Source organism: Desmodus rotundus, chromosome 13 (assembly GCF_022682495.2).
Source record: "Desmodus rotundus isolate HL8 chromosome 13, HLdesRot8A.1, whole genome shotgun sequence".
NCBI lineage: Eukaryota > Metazoa > Chordata > Mammalia > Chiroptera > Phyllostomidae > Desmodus > Desmodus rotundus.
In genome coordinates, this window is record NC_071399.1 from 3798403 (window position 1) to 3826372 (window position 27970).

General features: G+C 41.0%; 1 protein-coding gene across 5 annotated transcripts in view; it reads right to left on the bottom strand.

The window, feature by feature from the left end:
- VEGFC (vascular endothelial growth factor C) overlaps positions 1 to 27970 on the bottom strand; it is a 352849-nt gene that overhangs the window by 18850 nt on the left and 306029 nt on the right. For all 5 annotated transcript variants that reach the window (XM_071220153.1, XM_071220152.1, XM_053916838.2 and 2 more), the window contains 2 exons: positions 3299 to 3512; positions 1690 to 1880 (listed from right to left, as the gene is read on the bottom strand). In XM_071220153.1, coding sequence (XP_071076254.1) covers positions 1690 to 1880; positions 3299 to 3512 — 405 coding nt within the window. The remainder of the gene's footprint in view (positions 1 to 1689; positions 1881 to 3298; positions 3513 to 27970) is intronic.

A 27970-nucleotide genomic window follows, 5' to 3' on the forward strand; every position in this document is an offset into this window, starting at 1 on the left:
TACTGCAATAGAAAGCCTGAGTGGATTCTTCAGGAGGGGGAGGGGCATGAAATTACAAAATCAAAGGACTATCAATGACTGAATCCCAGCTTTCCCTCTTCCCTCCTGATCCATCGATTCTCTAAGTGGTGCCAACCACACCAGGGCCTCCAACCACATTTATCAATATGATGTGTGCTTCCAAATCCGCAGCTAATGACCCAGTCCCTGCTGCAGAATTCTAGAATGATATGCCCAGGCTCTTTCTGATAGCTCCACCGACACACACTCAGATTCGTCAAAATCAGTATACGCCAGCCACTAACTTTGACTTCAAATCTGTTCTCTCCTCTTTAAGTATCCATTCTACTTAGTGCCAAGTGTTTGTGGTGAGCCAGCAACTGTGCTATATGTCGTAGGGAGATAACCCAACACAGGCTTTGCTTTCGTGGAGTTTAGGGCCTGGGGAGTAAAACCACCTGAGAGATAAGGTAATGATGCTGCAACATAAGCAGAAAGGGAAGTGATGTTTACACCTAGGCCTACGGAAGAGTGGCCATTAGCTAGATAAGTGGAGATGTGGGAATGGTGTGGGGGGAGGTGTTTCAAACACAGGGCACAGTGCTGTAATGACTCGGAGATGAGATATTGACATAATTTAAAGAATAACATAATTCAGTGCTGGTGGAAAATATTATTTGAAGGGAAAAGCAGTGACAATGGAGGCTGCAGATGTAGGTAGCAGCCAGATCATGAAGGCTCTGGGAACCATGTGAAAGGATTTAAACTACGGAAGAGTGTCATTCAAAATATTTAACACTTAGAATGTTTGTGCTAACCAATCAGAACTGATGCTAGCCTGAGTCATCCAATCAGAAAAGAGAGATTATCAACACACCAGCTGAGTGCTGGCTCAGTCCCAAGAATGCAATGTTCCTGAAGAGTTTTGAGCAGTGTCTGATATATCACTGAGGAAAGAAAAATCAACAGCTATCAACAACCGAATCTAAAAAAAAAAGAAAAGAAAACAACTAGAACAGGAACAGCATCACAGAAATGGAGATCACATGGAGGGTTATCAGTGGGGAGGGGGAGAGAGGGGAAAAAGGTACAGGGGAATAAGTAGCATAAATGGTAGAAAACAGACAGGGGGAGGGTAAGAACAGTATAGGAAATGGAGAAGCCAAAGAACTTATATGCACGACCCATGGATGTGAACTTAGGGCGGAGGGAAGGCAGATGGGAGGGGTGTGCAGGGTGGAGGGGAATAAAGGGGGGGAAAATGGGACAACTGTAATAGCATAATCAACAAAATATATTACAAAATAAAAGTAATTTATTGCCAAGTGGAAATCTTTGTCCTCAAAGATCAACGTGTGTGTGTGTGGATGCATGGATGTGTGTGTGTATGTATATGCATGCGTGTGTGTTTGTTGTGCATGCCTGTGTGTATGCAAATGCGCACACATTCCTATGCATATTTATTCTTTTCTTCACTTGGCTTTGACACCGTGGTGTGAGTTCATTGAGCATCAGCTACTTCGTGATATCACATCATCAAAACCACAAAACATTGAAACGTTAACTCCATCCCCAAAGAGCACCAGACACTCCGAACTGCACGCAGGTCCTGTAAGGGGCCCACAGTTTAAGCAGAGGGCTGGGAAGAGTGGGGCAGGATGGGGCGGGGCCGGGGGCGGAGCCACCTACCGTCTTGCTGAGGTAGCCTGTGCTGGTGTTCATGCACTGATGCCCCTCGCTGTTGCAGCAGCCCCCACATCTGTAGACGGACACACATGGAGGTTTAAAGAAGGTGTTTGTGGCTGCTCCAAACTCCTTCCCCACATCTACACACACCTCACGCGGCATGCATTGAGTCTTTCTCCACTCATAATCAATACCTGTCGAGTCACAGGGAAGGCCAGAGGTTACACAGAAGCCACCACGCGGAAACAGCCCACAGCAGTTGGACGCCACTTACATTTGATTTCAGAGTTGAAGATCGACATTGCAGAGACATTGTTAAAGAAATAATGGACGGTACCCTAAATGGCCCTGTGGACTGGTGCCCACTATCATACATCCCAGAGCGGCTAAGGGTGTGTTTTTTAAACTTCTACAGCCATGGGTCAAGCTGAATTAGGATGATGCTCTCTTAAAATAACACCAACATTCCCCAGCACTTATGTTTGGTTTTCTCCACCGAAGACAACACAAAATTAACGTGGAGATGTTGCCAAGGTTTGCAGAGACAGTCATGCTCATTGGCTACAATATGCACTGTTTTCACGGTCTCAAAGCAAATAGGAACATGATTTGACTTTTCTTTTTCAGCTGTGGTGTAAATGAGAACGTGGCTAAGGTTTTGGGCTCAATTCAACCATCAATTTCAGGCGGGCTAGCTGGCAGTTTTGGGTAATGTCAAGGTTGGTGGTAGCTACTTGAAACACAAGGGTATTTTCCATCAACTGGAACATGTATTCCAAACTACATTGTTTTCAGAAAAGTCAAATTTTCCTGTTCCTTTCATGCTCTTTCTTGGAATTTTGCTTCCGATGACTCAGTGATTTACTCACAGCACAGTTGTCTCTGTAAATACTGCATTACAAATGGTGCATGTCTTAAATGCGCTAGTCTATTGTCCAGTATTTCCCCTAAAATAAAGTCCTACGGGAAAAAAGGACAAACCATTCATTACTGGACCAGGAAGCCATTTTGTTTGATTGGCTTTGTTCTGAAAATACTTTGCAACCTCAAACATTTATAGAAATTAATATCTAATAGCTGAAGGGAATTACTTTTTAAAAGTAATCTACCAATTTATATGATGCCAATTTATGCAACATCATAATTTTTTGTGACCCTTTCTGCTGATCTCCCACAGACTTTACCAAAGTACCCTCTCAAGCCTGTTACCTGTGAACCAATAAGGCAACAAGTAGTACTTGAAAAGATGAGTTGGAATGATTTAGAAATTAAGCATTTCTAAATTATTTTGCAAGATACACAATGTTTGCATGATTAAACTCACAGTGTAAAACACATCTACATGTTTTAAAATTTTGCAATGACCTTTCACCTAGTTAAAAAAATTTAAAGTGCATTGATAGGCATGCACTCTCCTCTCTTTATATGTATTTCAAAAAATTATCTCAGCCACTCACAGTGAAACTGTAAAATGCTGTATTTGAAAAATAATATTTACTTTTGGCCCCAAACTATTCAGCGGTACAAATGCTGAAATTAAAGGCTGAGGCTGGCAACCTACTGGGTTGATGTATATATGACCCTTTTTAGATATATATTTCCCCATTCTTACTTTTCAAGACCTCTGTATTATAATGTGCGGCAGCAAATTTTATAGTGTCTTCTGTCCTCGTACTGATGTTGGGCTGTTCTTCATTGTGTTGCCAGCCTCCTCTCCGTAACTGACACTTGTACATTTTCCAATACTCCGGGTAGAGCACGGTCATGAGCTCATCCACACTGGACACCTCCCGCAGCTGCGCCTCCAGATCTCTGCCTGCATAAGCCTGTCGAAGAAACACGCAAGGTCAAGTACTTATTGGAGGGAAGGATTTGTACCCAGGGCCACTGAAAGACCTTCAGGTTTAATATTGTATGTGCTGGATCCACAGTAAAACATTCGGAATCATCCCTGAATCATATAAAACTTCATGGGCATCTATTCATACATTAATTTGAATCATCACCACAATCGAAATTAAATTAAATCCCACCATTAAAATATGTATTTTTGTTTTTAAGACAAGAAGTTTGGGGTACAATTTTAACAATAATTTTTGAAGTAGCTTGTTTTATTTATAATTATTTTACATAAATGGCAAGTTTGTGAGTTTGAAAATTTATTTAAGCTTGTGTTACCTTCCAATAGAAATAAAATTAAACTGAAATCCATTCTCATGCTTTGCTTCATTTGTAGTTATCAGTATCGATAAAATACAATTAAACAGGATGCTTGAAATTAGAAATTAGTTTTACAGAAGCTACTTTAGAATCGATAGTCTCATGAAGAATGGGATTTCAACAACAGCATCACAAAAAGGTTTATATATTGGTAGAACCTCCAGTGCTCCCCAAAAAATTGATTATCAAGGTTTATTCTGGTATTAAAAAGACATGGTATGATCAGAATTCTGCTTACAAATAGTTAATTGTCTCTATTAGTGCATCCAATTAAGTGGAACATCCCATATTGTATTCAAGTAGTTACTATACCCAAGAAAAATACATTTTTAAAAAGCATGCTTTGAAATTATGGAAAAGTGATACATTGTTTAACTATATCTGCAAAGCGAAACACAGCACGGCCTGTTTGTTTTATATTGATTGCCACGATTGCCCCGGCTCCAGAGTCGGGGTACGTAATACACTGAACATTGGACATGGGAGCTCTTAACAATGCAGGTACCTGCCTCCCCCATCCCTCAGCCAAGCGTCCTGGATGAAGAAACTACATTCTAAAAAGGTATAGTTTCCCCTTTCTAATTTTTGAAGAACAAAATTAATAACTTTGCTTTAAAAATAAAAATAGTATTTAATTAAGACTTTTCACCATTTTATGTATTTTTAGTGTATTTTATTGATTATGCTATTACATTTGTTCCAATTTTTCCCCTTTGTCCCACTCTACCTGGTGCCCTCATCCCCTCCACCAATCCCTCCCCTTAGTTCATGTCCATGGGTTGTGCATGTAAGTTCTTTGGCTTCTCTATTTCCTATACTTTTCTTAACAGTCCCCTGTCTGTTTTATACCTACTAATTATGCCTCTTAATCCCTGTTCTTTTTCCCCCTTTCCACTAATAACCCTCAAAATGATCTCCATATCTATGATTCTGTTCCTGTTCTGTTGTTGGCTTTGTTTGTTTGTTTTTTAGATTCAATTGTTGATAGTTGTGAGTTTGTTGCCATTTTAATGTTCATAGTTTTGATCTTCTTCTTTTTCTTAAATAAGTCCCTATAACATTTAATGAAACAATAGCTTGGTGATGATGAACTCCTCTAGTTTTACCTTGTCTGGGAAGCACTTCACCTGCCCTTCCATTCTTAATGGTAGCTTTGCTGGAGAGAGTAATAGAGGTTGTAGGTCCTTTTCATCACTTTGAATACTTCTTTCCGGTCACATCTTGTCTGCAAAGTTTCTCTTGAGAAATCAGCTGACAGTCTTACGGGAACTGTTCTGTAGGTAACTCTCTGCTTCTCTCTTGCTGCTTTTAAGATTCTCTCTTTATCTTCAACCTTTGGCATTTTAATTATGATGTGTCTTGGTGTGGGCCTCTCTGGGTCCAAATTGTTTTGGGATCTCTGTTCTTCCTGGACTTGCATGTCGACTTCCTTCACCAAATTAGGGAAGTTCCCTTTCATTACTTTTTCAAATAATTTTTCAATTTCTTGCTCTTCTCCTTCTGGTGCCCCTATGACTCAGGTGTTGGCACTTTTGGAGATGGCAGTCCAGTGTCAACAGTCCCTTTAAACAACAATCAAGTTAAAGGCTATGCTACATGCAAATTTAACATTCATTTAATAATTTTGTGGTGTTGAAAACACATGGAAAAAGGCAAATGGTTGAATTATGGAAAATTTCCTCCCGCCTAAAAGCATGTACTTTTCCCAAATACTCATAGTCAGAACTGAAGGAACAGGCAAGTGTCCATCAAAGAAATGCGTGGGCACACTACTGCATTTTCACAAAGTGGCCAAAAAGAGCCCTAGGCAAATCCAATTAGTCTTCCAATATATCTACACTTAGGGGGCGAGGGGAAAAACAAGTCAATGTTCAAAAGGAAAGTAAGGGGCATTTATATTTATCTTAAAATGCAAATGTTATCTTTAAAAGTCTGGCATAATATTTTATATTTGAAAAAATGTACATTGTCATGGACAATTTCATAAAATGAAGGAGAGGGAAGATTACTTGGTCAAATTATCAGTTTAATAAGATAGGAAATGTACTAAAAGTTTTAAAAGGAAATATTCTTCATATTATCCATCACCTTCATCATCTCTTTGTCCTACAAAAGCAAATGATCAGTGGGAATCAATCTATCATAAGGCAGTTGTTGAGGCCCATAGCTAAGCTCCCATTAGCTGCTCTTTCTTTCTCCTCTGAAAATATGATCAGAGTCAATCATTAGAATCTGCGGTGGATGAAGTTATTCTTTCTCTGAAAAAGCCGAGGGATTCATTTATACATTGCTTCTCACTCAACAATGGTAGTTGCATGACACATGAACTTGAGGTTGCCCTATTTCCTTCCACTAACGAATTATGCTAGGCTAATCTGTCAACTTTGAAATTATATTCTAATTATTTAAATGTGGACAAGGACACTGTGGTGGGGATCGACTGTGGGAGCAGGGCTGGGGCTGGGCAAGGGAGAACAACGGGGAGGAGATTAGGGATGACTGTAACTGAACAACAATAAAAATTAGAGCTAAAAATTAAAAAATTAAGCAACCCTTTTAAAGCAAAATTTGGGCTAGGCGGCAGATTGGAGATATAGAGAATCATAAATAAATGTGGACAGTCAAATGGTAATCTTCTCAGGAGTGGAAGTGTGGAACTGTTCTACAGAACCTCAGCGCATCATTTGATGTAATGTTTCAGCGAATGTGTTGGGTCAGGAATCTTTCCCCGACGGGCCCCCCACCAGCCATGCCTGCACCGACCTGATATGCCACCCAGATGACCCGGGGAGTAGGTAGTGTCTGAATGTCAGTTTATCATTGGGAGGTTTTGTTTGGAATGTTCACATTTTAAATGAACTTTACCTAATCCTCAGAAATGTTTTAGTATAAATTTTGAAAATAATGCCGTAAGAGTGGACTTTTTATACCTATTATTAATAGCATACATTTTTTATTTTTAAGAAAGAAAAGTCACTATTTTAGTTTATCACCTATATGAATTAAATTAAAATATCAAGTGTTTGTTTCATCTGAGTTCAGTAGACTTAGAAAATATTGTAAATATTCATATTTTTGAGAGAAGTTTCTAATTTAATGCCAAAGTGGACAATTGGCCGTATCTGCATGATCGACACCATGGATACTGTGCACACAGATTTTTTGCACTGAACACCGAGAACCACTGGCTTGCCGCTTATTCATAAACGGAATCCACTTCCGTTCCTTGCAGAAGGGCAAAAATGACTTCAGAAATATTAATTCCCACCTTTTCCCCCAGATATGATTGCAAAAACAAAAACAGCGCCAGGTAGCTGAAGCCAAAAAGAAGAAGTACATTCACTGCCTGCTGAGGAAAGGCCGAGGAACCGAAACCTCCTCCTCAGATATCCTGGTGGCTACCTGCCCCCCAGCGTCCCCTGGAGCGGTCTGGGGACATTTTTGTTTTCAGTCTGGGTTTGGGGGGGGGGCGATGCTACAGACACTAGTAAGGAGAGGCCAAAATGCTGCTCCACATTCTACGGTGCACAGGATGGCCCCCCAAAATCACGTTATCTGGGCCAATGTGAAAATAGGGCATCCGCTGGGAAACCCCACAGCTGAGTAAGAGTGAGCTCTGTCTTTAGTAGCCTCTTAAGAATGTCCCAAGGCTCAACATTTGCATGAACTTTGCCTTGTGAAACCCCCAGGGACATCAGAATGAGTGAATGAGTGGATGGGAAACGCCAGGGGCTGAATGGAGTGATGGCAACATTCTTAGGGAGAATTACTTACTGGCCAGGGCAACTTACTAGTTTTCCTTTTCCACAAGTGTCTTTCTCAACAGTGTCTTTGTTTCTAACAAGAAGAGAATGTAGTGGTTTAGACTCAGGCTTCCTGGGTAAATAGATTCAAATATTTCACAACTATTTTCCTTTAATAGCTTATAATTATTTCGCTGAAGAGTCAACCAATCTCAAAAACACGTTTCACATATTTTTAAAAAATGCGTATTCAGAAAATTATTTTGAAGTTAAAAAATGTCACAGGTGATTATAATGTTTCCTTTTTGTAAAGTTCCTTTTTTTCTTCGATGTTTTAAAGACCAATTTACGTTAATGCCCTCTAATACTGAAAGCAATAGTAATGCTTTAAAAAGTCTTTAACTAGCAATACACCAAGCAGTGACCAAATCGCAAGAACGCAGTGTGAAGAAGGTGTACAAGTTGAACAAACCCCTGTTGTCACAGCGAGACCGAGACACAGAGCACTGGCCGCATCCCAGGATCCTTTCTTGTCCTTAGTTCTAACTCTCCACCAACGTTACCATGGGTTACATTTCTATTTTCCAGCAAAGTCATTAGTTTTTACTCCTTTTCAAATTATGCGTAAATGAGGTCCTACAGCATCTAACACTGCATGCTGGGTCTTTTTTCTCAACCTGATCTTTGTGACGTTCACCTTTGTTGTGTGGAGCAGTTGGGTTCCCTGCTGTCTCGCTCTCTGTTGTAGGAATTCCTGCAGTTTATTTTTCTAGTCTCCGCTCTGCATTCTCCTGATGGACAGGGCATACATTTGGGGGTCGGTATATAGGCGGAAACAGAATTGGTGGTTCAGGAGGTATGCATATGCTTAGCTTTACAAATATTGTCTAACCACTTTCCAAACTAATTTGGAAAATTTACCAGTTCACATGCCCTGGAGTTGCATATACATTTTTCCTCGCTCCCTATCTTTGCCAACAATGGGTCATGTCGGTTTTTAGCCCTAGCCATTCTGATGTGGACATGATAGTATCCCTCTGTGGTTAAGAGGGGCCAGTTAAAAGCTCTTTATTCATTTCTATTGGCTGTCTTATTTGTTATTAGTCCGTAAGAGTTCTTAACATATTCTGGGTGTATGTCCTTCATTGGATATGTGTATTGCCAACATTTTTTCCACTATGGAAACAGTATTACTACTCTCTGTATGGTGTGTTTTTGAAGAATTGAAGTGCAGAATATAAATGATGTCTGGATTTTTCTCTATGATAAGTGCTTTTGGTGCATTCTTTAAAAAAATCTTTACCTACCACAAAGTCATGAAAATGTTGTCTTTATTATTTTACTTTTCACATTTGGACCAAAAATTAACTTAGAATTAATTTCCAAATATAGTTTGAGGTGGAGGTCAAGATTCTATTTGTTCTCATATATAATTGATCCAGCACCATTTATTGAAAAGCCCCTGTTTTCCTCAGAGGACTGCATGGGTCCCTTTGCTATGAGTCACATGACTTTACATGTTGGGTTTGCTCCTGGACCTCTGAATTTTTAGCATTGCTTGGTGTGGGTTTGTTGTTGTTGCTGTTGGCCTACCCTATGCCGGTACCACACTACAACAGCTTTACAATTAACCTTGAGGTTAAGTACATTATCTGATTTATGCCCGTGAAGCCCCAAATTTTATCACTGATGTACAAAAAGTAATTGCAATTTCATTTCCTTCCTCTTCTATGAAATTTCAATAATGGTTTCTGCAACACATCTGAGGTACGCGAGGACATTAAATAACATAAGTTAAACACATGGCTCAGTGTCTTCCACGCATTAGGCACACGAGGGTAGCTATAGTTACTCACTGTCGTTGTGTGGTCATAGCAATAAACACACAGCCTGTGATTATGTTAAGAGATATTCATTAAACTACATAAAAGTTTCAATTCTCACAGCATACTTTAATAGTAACTCTTATTCACTTAAAACCTATGTGCTTCACAAAATTTCATTTTAGCCAATCACATGCACATGTTACGTAAAACCGCATCCTGCATGCATGGAGACAGGTTGTTAATAAAATGACTAACTGAATTCTGAGTTTTCCAGCAGTCAGCACGATTTGGAGAGCCACGCGTGTGCGGTACAACATACTACTAAGAGCATGTGTTTGGGGCACAGGCAGACTGGTGTTGAATCTCAGCTTCTCCACTCACTATGTGTGTAGGTACCTTTGAGGCTCACCTGTGGGCCTATGAAATATGAGGACTGCTGTAACAATTAAATGAGTTACTTTGAAATAAGGTACATAAGTAGCGCAGTGCTTATTTATAGTAAATTTTTAATAAGTGTAGATAATGACAATATTATTAAAATTTCAAGCCTCTGGTTCCCCTTCTAAAAATGTAGGCAATAAAATGTACCTTACAAAGCTACTGTGTGTGTAAATAAGATATTTATAAGACACTTCAGAAGAAGGCTGGTACACCAAGGAGTCACCTGTCTCCAATAAGATATTTTAAATAAATAGCAAAGGATGAAAAATGTATGATTTTTAGGACATTTATCAAAGGACTACTCTCTGTCAAAGACTGTCCTAGGCATGCCATTTGTAAACAAGTCTCTCCTTCCATTGAGTTTGCATGCTAGAAATTATATAAATTTATTCTGAGAACTGAGAATATTAATTCTAAGATTCTTCAAGTTGTTCTTTCCAAGGAATGTGTGGGCTCTAAAGCACACCTGTGTTGTACATTGCGATTCATTCCAGACGAGCCGCTTGTTGCTCACGCGCCTCTGAGCCTAAAGGGTTCCAGGCTCCGCACCGAAGTGGCAGGGCATGGACTTTGTTGCTATGAAACGATGCTGAGTAAAAAACAAAGTGGAATTATTTAACCAGAAGCACTGTGTCTGAAACACAAAAATTCCAGTCTGTAATTTTACTAGCCCTTGGGCTGTACAATGTCTCCTTATAATTAAAACCTATTTAAGAATTTATTTCCAAGTTAGCAAAAGCATAAATTCTCTATGTGCTTTTAGTTATAAATTCATTTACCCATGCACTAATTGTATATGGTACACATTTTGGACCACAATTGCAGTCTAGAAGGTGTGTGTGCATGCGTGTGTGTGTGTGTGTGTGTGTGTGTGTGTGTGTGTTGAGTGGCTGGATTATCCTGAGGATACACACTCAGTAATCAGGCAAACTAGAAAAAGGATGAAAGACTACTGCCATATCCAATTCATCATTAAAGAACTGGGAAGCTCTTCTGGAGGCAGAATCACTCCCTCAGCATCGGGAGAAGTACAGACACACCCTTACCTAGCCAGGGACTCCTAGACCCCTGTCTGCTTCTTTTAGGCCCACCTTTGCTCCACCTGAAAAAGTCCTGAAGGACAGACGTCCTTCGGCATTTTAACAAGTATCAGAATGATGTTTCCTTTAACAATGCTGGACACCAGTTCACTCATTCTATGCCCGTTCATTCCCACACTGATGGCAAGTCATCGCCCTTCCTGCCACCTCTCATTCCTGCGTTCAGTGGACAAACTTGGCTCACACTCCATAAAGAAAACAGAAGGTGATGAACAGCAACTCACTTATCCACACACCCTCTCCCAACCTTAGTGCCCCTATTAGCTTACCAACGTGCCGCTCTCCCGAATTTAAAAATAAATACGAGCATGCAATCAGAGGAACATGCGCCAGCAGAGAAGAACCGTCTGGGAACGAAGAACCTGCTGAGCTCCACCATGTCCCTTCTCTCCCTCACGGCTACGCAGTTTGGGGGAGCACTGTCTGTTTCTACCCTGTTCCCCACTTCCCTTCCATTGTCTGCCTCCACCTTGGCTTCTGCCCATCGCTCCCCCGGAAATGGGTCCCACAACTTCTCTGTGAGCTTTTCCTTGTCCTCTGTCCTGTGATCACCTGCTGTTGCTGCCTCGAAACCACGAGCTCTTTGTGTCCTGAGATCACACTTCTCTGCTTTTTCTCCTCCGGAGTGGCTGCCATTCTCAGCAACCTTTGCTCACGTCTCTGATCCGGAATCCCAAGTGTTGGGGTTCCCCGGGCTCACCATTTCCCAACCACCCTTCTCCCGCTCCCTTCTTAGGACCCCCGCCCAGTCCGACACTGCAGGGAAGGTCTGCCTCTGAGGGATCCACGTGACATGCAGGGACCACTGCCCCTTCCTCAGAGGCGCTGCCACCAGAGTCCTCAGGACCCCACATGTCACATTTCTGAACTGGAATCGATGAATTTCCTCTCCAAATCTGTTTCCTCCCCCGTTTTTCCCACTGCCTGAACCGAGGCTCATTTGGTCTCCGTTCTCCTCATTTCTAAACAGAATCTATCAGCCGGTACTAAGTGTCTTACCTCTACAACACACCAATCTTCTCCAAGTCCACTGCCGACCTCCTGGTTTAAGCCTTCGTCTGTGTTGCCTGATTCTGAGTATTACCTTCCTGATGCTCAGCTGCTCTGCTGGCTCTCCACACACTAAGCAGAAGAAGCCCTGATAAGCACCCACAAAAAGATGCCACTTGCCTCTCTACTCTGCTTCGGTAGCTTCAGAGGATGGGCCCTTATCAGGGGTGGACCCTGTGGCATCCCACCCACCCTCACAGGGCAAGGATGTCCCTGAAGCTCCCAGTCTTTTCTAAAATTTCCCATGGCAAGAATTATGTTTCCCCGGCACAATCCGTGGCTGGTGCTTCGATAAACTTTCAGCTGAAACGGCGCAGACTCCCTGCAGCGTTCTGTCCCCTCTACCGAAATGACCTCATCCAGCTTCCCATCACTCTAACTAAATAACCCCATTCTCACAATCTATGCCAGCCTCTGCCTTGTTCTTCTTCTCGCATCATTGTGTTGTAAGCGCCAGCTCGTGTACTCTTTACCTGACTCACACCCTCCCAGGTCCCTTGTGCCACCTGCTGTGTATCCGGGCCCACTCCTCTGTAGCAGACCCGGCCTCCAGTGTGGCGTGAAGGAATAGGTGTGAGAGGCGTGAGCAGTTTCCTACCACTCTTCGTGTCATGGAATAACGCTGCAAATCATGCCTTCCTAACGCCAAAGAGAAACATTAGAAAACATGTTGAAGGCCATTTAACTCAAACTTGATTAAAATGGCCAAGCAGTAACTATTGATAATGATGTATTTGTTTTCTTAAGGTGACTAAGGTTTCATTTAGGATGGCGTTCCCTGTTTAGTCTGAATCAAGGAGTAAGAAAATAAACACCATTTTCTGTTTAAATATAACATTTTAAGAAACAGTATACCATTTGTATTTTAACTAGTTATTTCATCATATTAATATTCAAACTGCTGTATTTCATTTTCACATGGAAAAATGTGTAGTCAGCTCTTTAAAAAAGGTTTAAAATTCTATCTTTTAAAAATAAAAGGCAAGAAAGACGAATGCAAGGAAGGAAGGAAAGCAGGCAGGCAGGCAGGCAGGAAGGACACTGACCCAAAGAGGCCTTATAAAAAGTAACAATCTTTTTATGTTTATTCACTCAAAGACTATTTAACAAGGTACTACTGAAGACCCCCTTCATGTTTTATTTAACTGGAAAATTTAAAACACTTAATTGCATTTCTCTTCCTCTGTGTGATGCAAGGTGAACGAAAGCACATGGCCGCAGAACTGCACCCTGAAAGCCAACAGTTTGGGCCATGACAGGAAAGCCAGAGTTATGCTGCAGCGGAAACATCACACCTCTAGTTCCTTCCCCCCAAAGACAGCAGAGTTACAAAGTGACTGCAGAGCTCCACAAGGCTGGCGTGGCCACTGACTCTTCCTCAGGCTCTGGCTCTAAAGCCCAGGACCTTGGAGAACCACCTTCCTGTGTCTCCAGAGCGCAGAGCCTTACTGGATTGCCACCTACCCTACCTGGCCTGAACCTCTTACTAGCTAAAAAACATAATGGTTCACAACTGTCCCTCCTCATCAGAATGGGAGACCTGCCACAGTGCAAGTTAAGGTGAAGGGGAAACAGGGGAAAAGGTGGCTGTAAAAGACCCAAAGAAAAAAGCTCCCAAATGAGAAAGCAAAACCATGAACAACCACAAAGTCCACAGAGAGCACGGCAGTAGGGACCCCAAGTTCAGGATCAGGGAGGACTAAATATGTGATGTGTATATCCCTCACCTTTGCAGTCGCAAAACACCCCCGACAGGCTTTTCTAAGGTGCCAGTTCTTGCATCGGTTAACAAGCCACGGCAGTCATAGGTCATGGCAAATAATATGTCATGAAATAATATAAAACTTTTCAACGCATGGGTTTTACTTTTTATTAGACCACAGACGTTTGTATACATATTTTGTTAGTTTATTCATAATATTTACTGGCATCAGAGCTAAAACCAGTAAGTAATCACCACTCACACTGAGTAGAGCGACCGTGATCCAAAAGAATAACAAATCGAGTGTTTGTGAGGATGTGGCGAACCTGGAAACCTCGTATGTTGTTCATACAAATGTAAACATACACGCTTTAGCAGCTAGTTTGATGGTTTCTTAAAAAATTTATACATACTCTTATAGGGCCCAGTAATTCCACTGCTAGTGAAATGTTCGCACAAAGATGTGTACGTGAATGTTCGTAGTCACATTACTCATAGTAGCCCCAAACTGGAAAACATTTAAAAACTCCATCAACTGTCGAAATGGATAGGTAAAATGTGTTTTATTGATGCAATGGAATACTATTCAGTAACTGAAAGGAATTAGCTACTGACACATACCACAACAGGGAGGAACCTCAAAAATACCGTGTTAAGTGAAAACAGCCAGACACAAAAGACAATGTATTGTATAATCTCATTTATAGGCAATTTCTAAAAAAGTACAGGGAACGAACACATTGGTGGCTGCCTGCCTGCTCCTGGGTGTGGGGCCAGGGACTGACCACAGGAACATGAGGGAACTTTTTGGCGTAAAGAGGACATTAGAACACGGGGTTGTGGTGACTGTTGTGTACCTGTAAGTCATTAACCGATTACAGTGAGTAAATTTGATGGGGTGTAAATTATACTGTAATAAAGCCGTTAAGAAATGGCAGTCTCCTGAAAACAAGGGAATCAGCTGAGGAAAAGGAAGACGGACAATCTGGGAGGTGGGCGCTCTCCTCCTGGACAGGAAGAGCTGCCCCCAGGGCTTGGAGCCAACTGATTGCTGGTGGGAGAGAGATGGAGGACTCCGGCAGAGAAAAAAAGGAAGAAAATGGAGTTTATTCATTAACTGCTAGGTTTTGTCACCAATTTTCAGTGGAGTTTTACGATTATTTTGGAAAGTCTGGGGAATACTTGTGGTAGAGACAAGGAAACAAAAGTAGAAATTAGTTCCAAAACTTACCCTAAAAAAAAACTTGCATGAGAATAAAAGAGTTCCTCAATAAATAATAGAGCATCATGATAAAATAAATAATAGAGTATCATGATAAAGTAAATAACAAATATATGTTTGCCCACTCACTCGGGTATACAATACCACCCTTCAGACGATGGGCGGATGAGAAGTGTGTACACGGATCTGGGGGGGCTACAGAGGAGAATGAGTGTGGGTGTGGGGGGAGCAATAAAAGGAGGGATAAGGGAAGGGATACAGGCCAGACCCCTGTCATCTTAGTAACAAGCCAAGAGATCACATCTAAATGCAAAAAAGTCAAGAAAGTGCCAGAAGGATAATATGAAGATAACGACCAAAAGCAACCATTAAAGACTAGAAAGAGGTTGTTTCTCTGAAGCACAGGACTTATGGAGAGGAGAGGCTGTGGGAGGGGGTGGCTTCTCCCTCAGTAGCCCCGTGATACTATTACACTATTATACCGTTAACTATTCTCGTGCGTCGTTTAATTAAAAAGTATCGAACTTATAATTCAGTAATTAGTAACCCAAAGGTTTAAGGGTTACTTGAAGGGCGTGACCTGATATTTTAACATATATAATTGCACTAGAGTATGAAAGTTTTAATAGTCACCATAATTAAGATCAAACTTCTTAAACAGCTTCTCTCCCTGTTCCCGACGTGAATCTGTGACAAACAATTCTTATCGTCCACATGTGTAACCAGCTTCTTTTTTAAAGAGGATGCAATCTCCTTTGTTTTTTGTTTTTTAATTAAGTGTATTGGGGACACTGGTTTGGTGGATAAAAGCATATGGGTTTCAACTGCGCAATTCCGTACGACACCACCCGTCTGTGGCCCTTGCACGTTTAGCACCAGGTACCAGCAATCTCTGTCTCTCCTCAAGTCACTTGTTCCTCTTCTCATGCATCAAAACAGTACTCATTGCTCGAGACCGTGTTTACATGGTCATTTCATCTTGCATTTTTGGGGCAGCTTAAGCAATATTTTGAAATTCATATCTTGGCTCTCGGTTATTCATTCTTTTTATGTGTAGCAATTTCTGTTGTCATTACTCAGCGAGCCCTTGCCGAATTCTCCTTCTGTGAGCGAAACTGTTCTGTTTGTTGGCATGGAGATTGGTAAACACATCTGAGGCCTATATACAAAATTTTTTTAAAACAAACATAATGTTTAAAGTTTTAAACTAGTAACAACCACTTTTATGGGTTCTCAAAGCTTCATGTGAAGGGAATATTGACTGATTGCCCTTGGGAAAACTGAGTGAAAGGAACTTGTAGACTATAAGAATCTCATAAAAAAATTGTGGAAGTTAAGTGGCAGAAACCTCAAGGAGAGCAAAAATATTTGAAAAGAGAACGTTTAGAATGAGTATGCTTTTGTGGGTATGCACATATATACATATTCCTTACCAACAACATTCTCATACCCTTTCAGGTACCAATGAAAATCTCTTCCTTTATCTCCCCTGAGGTACTGTTCAGACATTCTTTTATGTAGCATTTTTACCCATACTGTTAGTGGTGCATAATACACACCAACCTATACCTCCCTTACATGTAATGTAAGATGGCTTTGGACTCTCATTACTTCCCCAGGGTAAGATTACTGTTTGCATGTGTTTTTATTTGAACAATTTAAAATTTGACAGTATAGAATAACTTCCGACCAAGTTGGACCAGTTCTACTCTTTACAAAATATAAAACAGGAAAGGAAAGAAACATAATCCCAGTACATCTACACCACCACTCGCTTTTCTTTTTTCAGCACTAGATGTTTTGGACAGAGGCTCTTAGAGCAAATCTTCCCGGAGATGAAATGCTTATCTTTGCCTATAAGCTTTGCCCACTTTGGTGCATCGGGAGAATTTAATGGAGCAAGAGATCGCAACACATCACTTTTCAGAACTTTCAGGTGCAGCCTGCTGAACAGAGGCACCCTGGACAGAGCACGGCAAGGTTTACTCTTTGAGGACCTCACAGTGACCTGCCAGCGTGAGGGGACACTGGCCAAGCAGCGTCACACCCATTTGCAACATTGAGAGAGGCGCCTGCCATTTGCAACGTTTTCGGCGTCACTGTTCTAAAGGACTAGGACATTTTTTCAAGGAGCTACACAAAATTCTTTCTCACAGTCTTTCGAAATCTCTGTAAATTGGCCCATTTAAATAGCCTCCTATAATATCTGAAATAGCAACGTTTTTGGAAATGAATTGGCCTTAATTGAGACAGATGTGACTTTGCATTCAAAAATGGATTTACATCCATTGTTTCTGGCCAGGAAAGAGGCATCGTCTCCAACCTGGGCCATCATTGCCTCCATGGAAACTCATGCCTTAATTTTTGTAAATGGAGAATTCTGTAAGGGCTTTAGGCTGGAAAATTATTCTTGGATAAGCAGGAAAATATGGGAATAACTGGCACCATAATCACTAAAACAAAAATAAAAGGCGGCATGCTTTGGACCATGATAGCTGTGAATTTCATCATTCGTTAAGGTTCAGCTATGTTTCACTGTAAGGTGACCATGTTTTGTATAGTTATCCTATTGCTAAATTTTGTGGTGTTTTCTCTGGATTCATAACCTTAAATAACTATTAGTCTGTCTAGGCACTCAATACAGAAGAACGTGGTGTTTAGGGTTAGCCTCAGAGGCAAAACTCAGCTGCATATACATGATTTTTAGTCTCTTTGTGACGCAATTAATTTCATTGTAAAGAGGATGAAGTAAATGCATCTGCCTTACAACTTCTTATGATGTTCGTGAGAGATGACGCATACGTAGAATTTACCGTAATTCTAGGTATACCTAATGAGCACTTCATAAGTGTGCAAATATTTTCTCTGAGGCTCCAAGGGAAGTATGCATTTATTATTATTTTTCAATTACAGTTTACTTTCAATATTATTTTGTATGGGTTTCATGTGTACAGCTAGTGGATAGACAATTATGTAATTTATGAAGTGATTTCCCCCTGATAATTCTATCACCCACCTGGCACCATCCACAGTTATTTCAATATGATTGACTCTATTCCCTGTGCTGTACTTTACATCTTCGTGACTGTCTTCTAGTCTAGTCTAGAATCTGTTCTTCTAGTCCCTCCCCCTTCTCCACCCAGTCCCCCCCAACCCTCTTCCCCTCTGGCAATGGCCAGTCCAGTCTCTGTGTCTAAAATTAAATTTATATACATATAAGGAATGAAAGACTGTCTTGGACATAAATATTCATGTCAGTGAGAATATATCTTGTGATTTTTTAAATGTTTCTTCTTTTAAAAATTAAGCATTTCATAATTGCTTCAGTGTTCTTCATATTTATAAATAGGATACTGCTCACCAAATTAGAAAACAATTCTTAGCTAAATACAGAGTAACAGAAGGATACTATAGACTAAATATTTATCAGTGGGCTACACAGTGAAGCAGAACTCATTTCATTTTTAAGGATGCATTTAAAAAGAGTAATCCTTCTACTTCAGCAAATGATAACAATTACTTTCAAAACACTACCCTTAATCAAAATACATAATGCATCAGTGTATACATTTTAAATGGTTATACAGAACATGCACGACTCATAAACCCGAGTGGTGATATCATCAGAACCCCATTTTCTCACATTAACTAATAAACACCCTAAAATAAAATGTAAACCTACAATGAAAAAAATGCAAACAAGCATACCAATTTAAAAACGTTTTGCTAAAGGAAGAGGGAGTTTTTATAGAAGAATTTTGTTTGAAAATATTCTAAGTGTATTTTATCATTGTTTATTTAATGCTGAAATGTGAAATATGAAATATTATTAGATCAGTGAGATATAAATTAATACAGAATTTATTCAATGTTTCTTAAAAAGTAATTTGCCTTTCTGTATTCCTATATAATGCTTAGACTTAAAAATTACCTAAAAAGGAAAAAATGTTTCTTTAGTTGATAAAATGGCCCCAAAACAAACAATATAAATAAGTGTCCTAAATAAAATAATCTTAAAAATAGTTGTAATAAAACTTTTAAAGGACAACTTTGCTTTTTATTTAATAAAATTCTCCTTGAAAAATCATCGTAATTCCTAATAATTCATTTTATACCGTGTTATTCCTTAGTGATTATTATAAAATAATCCATGGACCCCATTGTATAAAATTACCAAATTCAGTTTAAAATATAATTATATATCTTTATAAGTTGCATGTGAGGAAAGCAGAAAACGAGCAGAATGTGTGTCTCCTAACTGGAGACAGGAATGAGCAGATACCAAAGGAACCAGGGCGGGCTGAGCTGGCGGGGAAGCCCACACGGGTGAGGGACGTGGGTGAGGGACGAGGGGAAGAGGGAGGACCAGACACTGAAGGCCAGATTTATTTAAGGAGGACCGGCCCCCCAGGGGAAGAATAGAACCACCGGAGGAAGAGGAAGTCCAGGGTTAGGGTAGGCCGTGGAAAACCCGGTGCTGAACCCTGTCACCCGTTCTCACTGCGCATGCTCCTTCCTGCCCCTGCGCAGCCCGTCTGAGCTCAAGGATGCAGCCGGCAGTAAGAGGGGGTTTGCAAAGCATTTATTTTGATCTATTAAAATACAAACGCTGAAAATATTTGGGAGAAATATCTGTGATAAGGTGTACGTGCAGTATTGCTATGTCCTGCTTATTAAAGTAATTGAAATGATGGCTAATAAAAGTTACACAGTAGTATCATAAAATAAGGATACATGATTAAAAGCCTTATAATGACTAGAAATAGGATGAATCATGAACAATTATGCAGTCATTTGTAAAATCTATATAATATTAAATATATCTACAAAACTATATAACACATAAAGCAATATATATGACAATGATATATAAATAATGTTATATAGTGTTTTATATGTTATATATGTTTTATGTACATCAAGTTGAAAGTCCAGCAGCATGGAAAGTTACTTTACACTTATCTTTCTATTGTTTTATTCATATGAATGACAAATGTGTGTAGGCACTTAACAGTGTGTATTGTTCAGTGATTTTCAAACATTTATTTTGTAAGCTAAATAAATATCACCTTTCTGAACTGCTCATCAGACCTCAGCAGAGTAAATGTAGAGTGAACACTGTTTCTAACTTGTGACCCCAAATTCCTATACAACACTTAAAGCCACACAATCTTATCAAAATTTTGATGTCCAAAAATGTGGTCACCCCCAGAAAGGAAAAAACTGCCACAGTTTCAAGAAACCTTTGCCAACTATTAGTTATCTGTTCCTAAAGTCATTACCTGATTGAACACTTCCCTTGCTTAGGGCACTAATAAAATTTAAATGTAATAAATATCCCATGCTAAGAAAGAACAATCACTTTGTGTTGAAAATATTTGACAGCGAATTAATCTTGGAAACTCATTGCTGTGAATTCACTGACTGTCTGCCATAAAGTCACTGGTTATACGACTATTTTAGTGAAGGCAGTTGTCCGATCCCAGCCTCTACTTTATAACCATACTTTATGTGAATGGGTGAATCTGTGATGAATGAGGCTTTGAGCTAGGATATAGAGAATGATCAGAACTGCTAACGGGGGTGTTCAACCTTTTGGACATCTCTGGGCCACACTGGAAGAAGAAGAGTTGTCTTGGGCCACACATTAAATACACAAACACTAACGAAAACTGATGAGCAAAAAAGTTTTAAGTAAATTTACAATTTTGTGTTGGGCTGCCTTCATAGCCATCCTGGGCCATGGTTTGGACACCCCAGAATCCTGGGCAGCATATATAGCATTTAAGAAGAAAGAAATGCCAGCTTTTCTTAAAGTGCCTAGGGCTAACATTTCCTTGGGAAATGTCAAGGTCCTTTTGTAAATGAGAAAGCTCTCCATTCCCTTTAACATTTGGGGGCCAAGTGTGAGGTGGAGCAACGGGCGGTGTGACCTCTAGGATCAAAAGTGACGTCCAGTAGGAGTGACGTCAGCATTTCTATCCCAATATTTTGGTAATACATAACAACAGTAAAGTTGTTGATGAGTAAGAGGGCAATTGAAAAGCATCACCTTATTATAAGTCATAATTATTAAAACTGTTACTGTTGAGGACCGGAGTTTGTGCTAGCTTGGTAATAATATTACTTCCCCTATAACAGTACTTCAAAGTAGATAACATTACCCTTATTTTATAGATGAGGTAACGGAGGTTTGGAGAAGTTAAATAGCTTACGAAGGGCACATGACCAGTGGGTAAGAAAGACAAGGTTCAAACCCACATTCCTGGGACTTCACAGCCTGTGCTAATTCAGCTATCTTCCACTATTTCTATATAATTTTAGAAATCCCTAAACTTCACAATTTATAATCCCAAGTTGTAGCCTGTACTTGGTGACCCTTTCATCTGACTCCTCCCCCAGTCCAGCACGTGGACGATGGAGAGACTCGGATAGAGTGAGCTTCCATAGACAGGGAGCCCTGAGTCCACACCGGCCACTTCTCCTCAGGGAGTTCCAAATGTCACCTTTTTCTTGAGTCCCCCGGGAAGCTTCATCACTCAGTTCCTTTGAGCCCCACCCACTAGCTTGAACAGCCATGGCTTCTGCATTCCCTCATTACATCAGTGATCCTGAAGCTTTAATTTATATATACATAGTTTACTTCCTTTTTGTTAAAAATATGAACTCCTGGGCCACCTCCTGGAGACACTGGTTCTTCAGTTCTCCCTCTCTGGACCAGCTCTGCCTGAGGTTCCAATCCCCGGACTGCTCCCCTGTCTTCCCCAGCAGCCTGTCTGTGCAGGGCGTTCAGCCTGAGCCTGCAGGGACCGGGGCTGTGGGGCTTTCTGTACTCTCCATCACCTGTCTACAGAAATAGCCAGATGTCGTTCCAGAAATGATCACATTAAGTGATGGTATCAAATAATGCAGCAAACATCCCGGGCGCAGAGCAGCTCACGTGCAAAAGTTTGGGGTTTAGGTATTTACAAGTTCATTGCAGGCTGAAAAAAGTCTGGATGTTTTAGTTACAAACAAGTTCATCACCAGTCAAAAATGTAATGTACTCTTAAAACTGCCTTGGGGCCTTCTTGGGTCTGTCACGGGCAGACTACAGAGGGAACCCTGGGTGGTGGGCAGCTCATTTCAGACGGCCGGGAATGACCCAAATGAGGACAGCAGCGACAGGAAGAATCTGAAGGTCAGGCCACATGCACTGTGGCCAGAGCTCTAGAGATGTGTAGCCTGGGCGACATCTATTCAAAGGAAGATGTGATACCTTCTTGCAAACAGTTATTGGGTTGACATGTGGAAGGCTTGTTTTCTATTTATTACTCAGGGGACAGAGCTAGAACTGTTGAATGAAGGCAAATGTGGGATTCATTATAAAAATAATATTGTCACTTCTAGGACTTTCCAGTAACATACAGTAAGGCCAACAAGAAATGGCGGGGAGGAGGCCTGGCCAGAGATGGAGCAGAAGCTCCTAGTACGGAAGAGGATCCCACAGGACACTTTCTATGTATTAGTAACTGGTTTTTCACAGCAACAACTTACACCAACGAGACTAGCAGAGTGTCTCCTCGGTTCACAAAAGCATGTCCCTCCCTCAGCTAAGTCTGTGCTACCCTTCTGTTCTGTGCAGGAGAAATGAACCCATGTTCGGCCCCTGAGTTCACCCTATGGAAATTCGGAACTTGGAAAGAAAATACAGAGGCCATGGCCTTTGGAACGGCTGAATGCAAATCTGTCCAAGAGAACCTTCCAAAGTCCTGGCAATGGAGTTTTTACTTGGTTTTCTGGACTAGAGCAGTATCAATATTTTTAAGGGCAAAATAATCCCTTTGAACTTAGCAATTACTAAGAACTCAGTTTCTGTGACTTGCTAAATAATAATTTACTTTTGAAAATTCTCCCACTCCCTCAACAGTTCTTATATTTTACTGATTCGTTTTCCCTCTTGGTGTTCATATTTTTGGAAAATTATGCAACTTACATGGAGCTGTGTTGGTTGATGCTGTGATTTCTAGTACGGTCCCCACATTGAAATTCTAAATGGAGCACCAACAATATTAAGTCACTATTGAAATCCCAAGTACCCACAGGGAATTATCAAAGGTCACCACCCTGTATCAGTTATTCACATGGAGTCACTAAAGTCAGGCAGGTGCCAGCTGTTGATGAACTCTGGTTTGCTCTAGTTATTAAGCAGATGCAGACATGTCCTTATTGCTTGAGAGCGCGGAGCCACTGAGACCGCACTGCAGACTGCAAGACAGGGAGACAGACGGCGAGACTGGACCGCCCATCACGCTGCATGACCGTGCAAGCCCAACCAGTGGTGTGCCTCTAGCTCACGGTTCCCATCCCATAATTCAAAGCTCTGATGCCATCAACATATATTATGGGCCTGTATCCTGTGACATCATGTATAACATTCAAGTTTAAAAATGGGCGCACAAGGAAAGGAAATGCAGGTAAAAACCAATCAAGGATACAGATCGAAGTTATGAACTATGTTCTTCTTTCCTAGGCCGTTGCAGTGACATAAACTGATTTGAATCATCTCTACATGAACTACGACGCTGGTCTTGTTATGGAGCATTAGTCCCAGTAACAACAAAAGCAGAAATAAACCAGCTCAGGACCAAAACTACAATGCATGGCACACAGCTTGTTCAATGAATGAGTGACATCGCAACTTACTGATGGGGCGGGAACTAAACACATGGGGATGGGTCCAGATAGCCAGCTGGCATTGCCGGCAGTGATCTAAAATCTGTGCGAGGACAAATCGTGACACACCCAGGCCTTCCCTTCCTCTCCCGCCTCAGCCTGCGCCAGCTGCAACAGAAGTGACCGGGTGCAGCTGCGGCACTCTCACGGGCTGTTTGATGGTGCTGCTGTCTAAAAATCAAACAGCCCGTTGTTTATTATGGTTGCGTTCGGGGCTTATTTTTGGAAGGGGCAGGTAATAGCAGGAGGTGTCAAAGAATGATGTATAGCCTCCAGCATAAACACCCTGGGCACCAAGCCTTTATCTTTAGGACTGCAGAAGAGAGAAACCAGCAACCACACCTTCTGGAACTCATTAGTGGTGTGGATTCCTCACCAGTGAGTCCGTGTGGCCTGGACAATGGCGACCAAGCTGCTCAGCAGGCAGCTCTTTTGGTGACGTGCAGCTCCGATGACCTTGTCATCAGAGGTGCTTTGTTGTGTTCTGAGTCCCAAAGAGACTTTGCTGATATTGAGACACATGCACAGGGAGATGCAGGACACAGTTTTGCCAGCATTTTAGAAGAGCTGGCACCAGAACACAGTTTTATAACGTCTCCGCAGCAGATGATGCAGAGCTCAGCATCTCAGAGCCCACGACAATGTCTTTATTCCTGCATCAATGAGCTGTTCTGAAACATTTCTAAGCGAGGGACAGAAAACTGCCATTTAAAAGTACATATGACAGAAAAGAAAACAATGACACTTTTCAATCTTTTAGGACAGAATTATGACTTCTTCATTGTAAATATAAGATACACTTGGTGATTTCGTTCAGAAACGCCAAGAAATGTAGACATTAACTGGAACGATGTGGTCTAATTTATATCTTTTGGGTTTTTGATTTCTAAGATGAACTCTTTGGCAATGCCATTTGCTAACAACGCCAACAAAGACCGCACGCCCTCTCGGAGCCCAGAACTCACTTCCGTGTGGATTTTCTAAATCGGCCCCAGAACAGACCCCTGCGAGCAGCAAGAAGAGGTCACTGTCACTACAGCCCAGAAAATGAGTTTGCAGCTGAGGGAAATTAAACAATGATTGAGATCAAACAGGGAGCAGTTAGGCAGAATTCCAAACCAGTTCTGCGTTCTCATATGCCAAATTCTTTCCAAAGTCCATCACCATACGTATGTATTTGAAAAATGCCATGATTTTGTTTTGTTTTTTAGAAGTATTAGAAGTAGAGATGACATGAAATATTGTGTTTGTTTCAGGGGTACAATAGGATGACTCCAGCCATTTGTGACAACACAGATGGACCTAGAGGGTATGTAGCTAGTGAAATAAGTCAGAGAAAGACAAGTACTGTATGAACTCACTTATTCGTGGAGTCTTAAAACAACAACAACCCAAAAAACGAATGCACAAACAGAACAAGACAGAAACAGTCTCATAGACACCGAGAACAAACTGACGGTTGCCAGAAGGTAAGGTTGCAGGGGGGTGGGTGAGAAGGTGAAGGGGATTCAGATGTACAAACTCCCAGTTATAAAACAAAAAAGTCACGAGGACGTAGTGAACTTTGCAGGGAATACAGTCAACAGTCTCCTAATACCTTTGTATGAGGGCAACTGCTGTGATTTCTGAAACGCAGTTCAGGTCAATATGTTTGTACTTGGATGACCTGACATCTATGTGTTTGCAGTGAGATCGATTAGTCTTATTACAGACATTAGTTTTCCATTGCTGCTGGAGGAAGTGGCCACAGACTTAGTTGCACAAAACAGTGCAAATAAATCATCGTACGGTTCTGGAGGTAAGACGGCCAAAGTGTTCTTACTGGGCAGCAGTCAAGGTGTTGGCAGGGCTCCCTTCCTTTTAGAAGGATTTCGAGTAAAATCCATCTGTCTGTTCCATCTTCTAGAAGCTGCCACATTCCCTGGCTCCTGTCCCCATTCCATCTCCAAAGCCAGCAATGGCCTGGGGAGTCTTCTTCACACCACACATCACTCCGGTCGGCCAGTCCTGCCTTCTTCTTCCACTTATCAGAGCTCTTGCGATTACATCGGACCCCTTGGATAATGCAGGAGAATCACCGTTCCATCTCCCAATCCCTAAGCATAGTCTCACTCACATGATAATCCACGTAGGGAACTCCGGATTTTAGTCCACATGTTACGGGAAGAAGCCACTGGTAGGGTGAGACAGAGGAGTGATACTAGTTTGTTTACAGTTTTGAAAACACACTCTGGCTGCCATAGGTATGGATTCACAGGGTATGAAGAGTGGAAACAAGAGGGGAGGTGGGAGGGGTAATGAGGGGGACCCTCCTGGGGGGGAACCCTTCCCTCTGGTTGTTTCCACTCTTCATACCCTTTGAATCCATATATTTATATTTTTTGTTTCACTTCCATACATGTGAAAGCATACTTTCACAGGACATTTTCTGTAGCTCATAAATTATGTATTCTATGTCTTGGCATTATCTTTTATAAATTACTCAATTCATTTAGTAACATGTTTGTGGATCATTTGATTATGTGCATTAACCTTTCTTTGGTTTTAAGCTCTAGGAGAAAAGTAAACGATTTAGATCTAGTCCCATCCGAGTGAGAAATAAAATGTATTCTCAAGTAAGAGTTATTAGTAGAAGGAAGGAAAAATTCGTTAGCAGCAGCAAACAATACCCCATCATATTTTTAGAGGATAAATACGCTTAACTAAGTTTTTCTTAATAAGCTTTATCCCTCATCCTTCTGAGATGCCACACTTCGGTTATCATGCTGGTCTGAAACACTAAATAAATACCCAGCAATTAAATTTCCTTCCCAGCAGTAAATTCTCATGTAGATGCACAACCATGAAGCATAAATCATACTGGACACCCTCTAGTGCTGGGACATGCCCATCCTTTTAGTCTTGGCAGCTGGTGCTAGGAAACCTCCCTCTTGCTGGTTCACGTGGAATTAAACGTGGCTATCAATCTTGACCCGTGTCAGTGAGGATGTGAAGTGCATTAGTTAGTAGCTTCCCAAATAGGCCCCCTTCTGGACTTGCTGCTTTTTCTTGCTTTGGATAACGTGTCCCAGAAAACGGGCTCCTGTTCCAACCCCAGTTAGGAGCAGGTGTCATTGACATCTTGTAGCCAAAGTCTGAAGCCTTCCCATGGTGTCTACACCCTGCCCCGTGTTCCATTCAAACACCAGACTTTATTCCTACCCAAGCTACCCATCTCCTTTCTCCTTGGGGTTTCAAGTTCGAACCTCCTTCTGTGCTCATACTATCACAGGGCCATTCCAGAAACAGACCCCTGGTCTCTTCATGCATTTGGACTTGACTGGCACTTGCCAGACTCTCCAGCTCTCGTGAGCTCATCCCATGGCCATCCAAGCCCAACGACCGCAGAACTGAGGTCCGTCATGGTCAATCCACTGTTATTGCATTATATTTTAGATCTACTAGCAGGGGCTCCCCTTGGAATGACTAAGAGACCTTCCACAATGCTAGCTGACTCCCTCTAGGAGGACAATGTTCACTGTTGTGAAGTTATGAAAATTATTACTTCCTTCCTTAACATAATCAGTAAAAAGTCACAACTGAATTGTAACAAGTCATAAATACACAAAAAGCTCAAATAACATCCTATGGAGGTAGAAACTCAGTAACTATACTATTTGTTGAAATTTAAAATTATTGAGATACATTTTCAATTTATATTGAGAAATTATTTGGATAGGCTTCCCTTTGGAAAGACTACTTAGACTTGGTATTTTGGAAGTCCAGCCAATTCATTTAGGAGAGTGGAGAAAGGAGATACTTGTGGAAAAATCTAACCATTAGGATATTTTGAACATTATTTTCAAATAGTGGCATATTGAAACAGCCCATCATATCGATGTCTGGTTTTTTGCTGTTTTTTTTTTTTTACTTAACAGTCTTATACATAACATACAGAAATAGAGACTTGAGTGAATATTTCTAAGTCCATTCCTCCAAGATTCTCTTTGATGTAAATACATACAGAGAGAGTTTTAATAGCATAAAACAGGAGACATAAGCTGAAAGAATTCAGAACCCTTTTGGCTGTATTTTGGATGTAAAATGTCCTATGTAACAAGCATTCACACAACCTCTATGGAAGCCCACCTTAACATTAACTATGGGGCAATTTTCATTCATTTATAAGGATGGGGATCAGACAAGAAAATAGCGGCTGTGTAAGATAAATCTCAAAAATTCATTTTGAAAGTTAAAATAAATATCTTTTTATCAAGTACTGCATA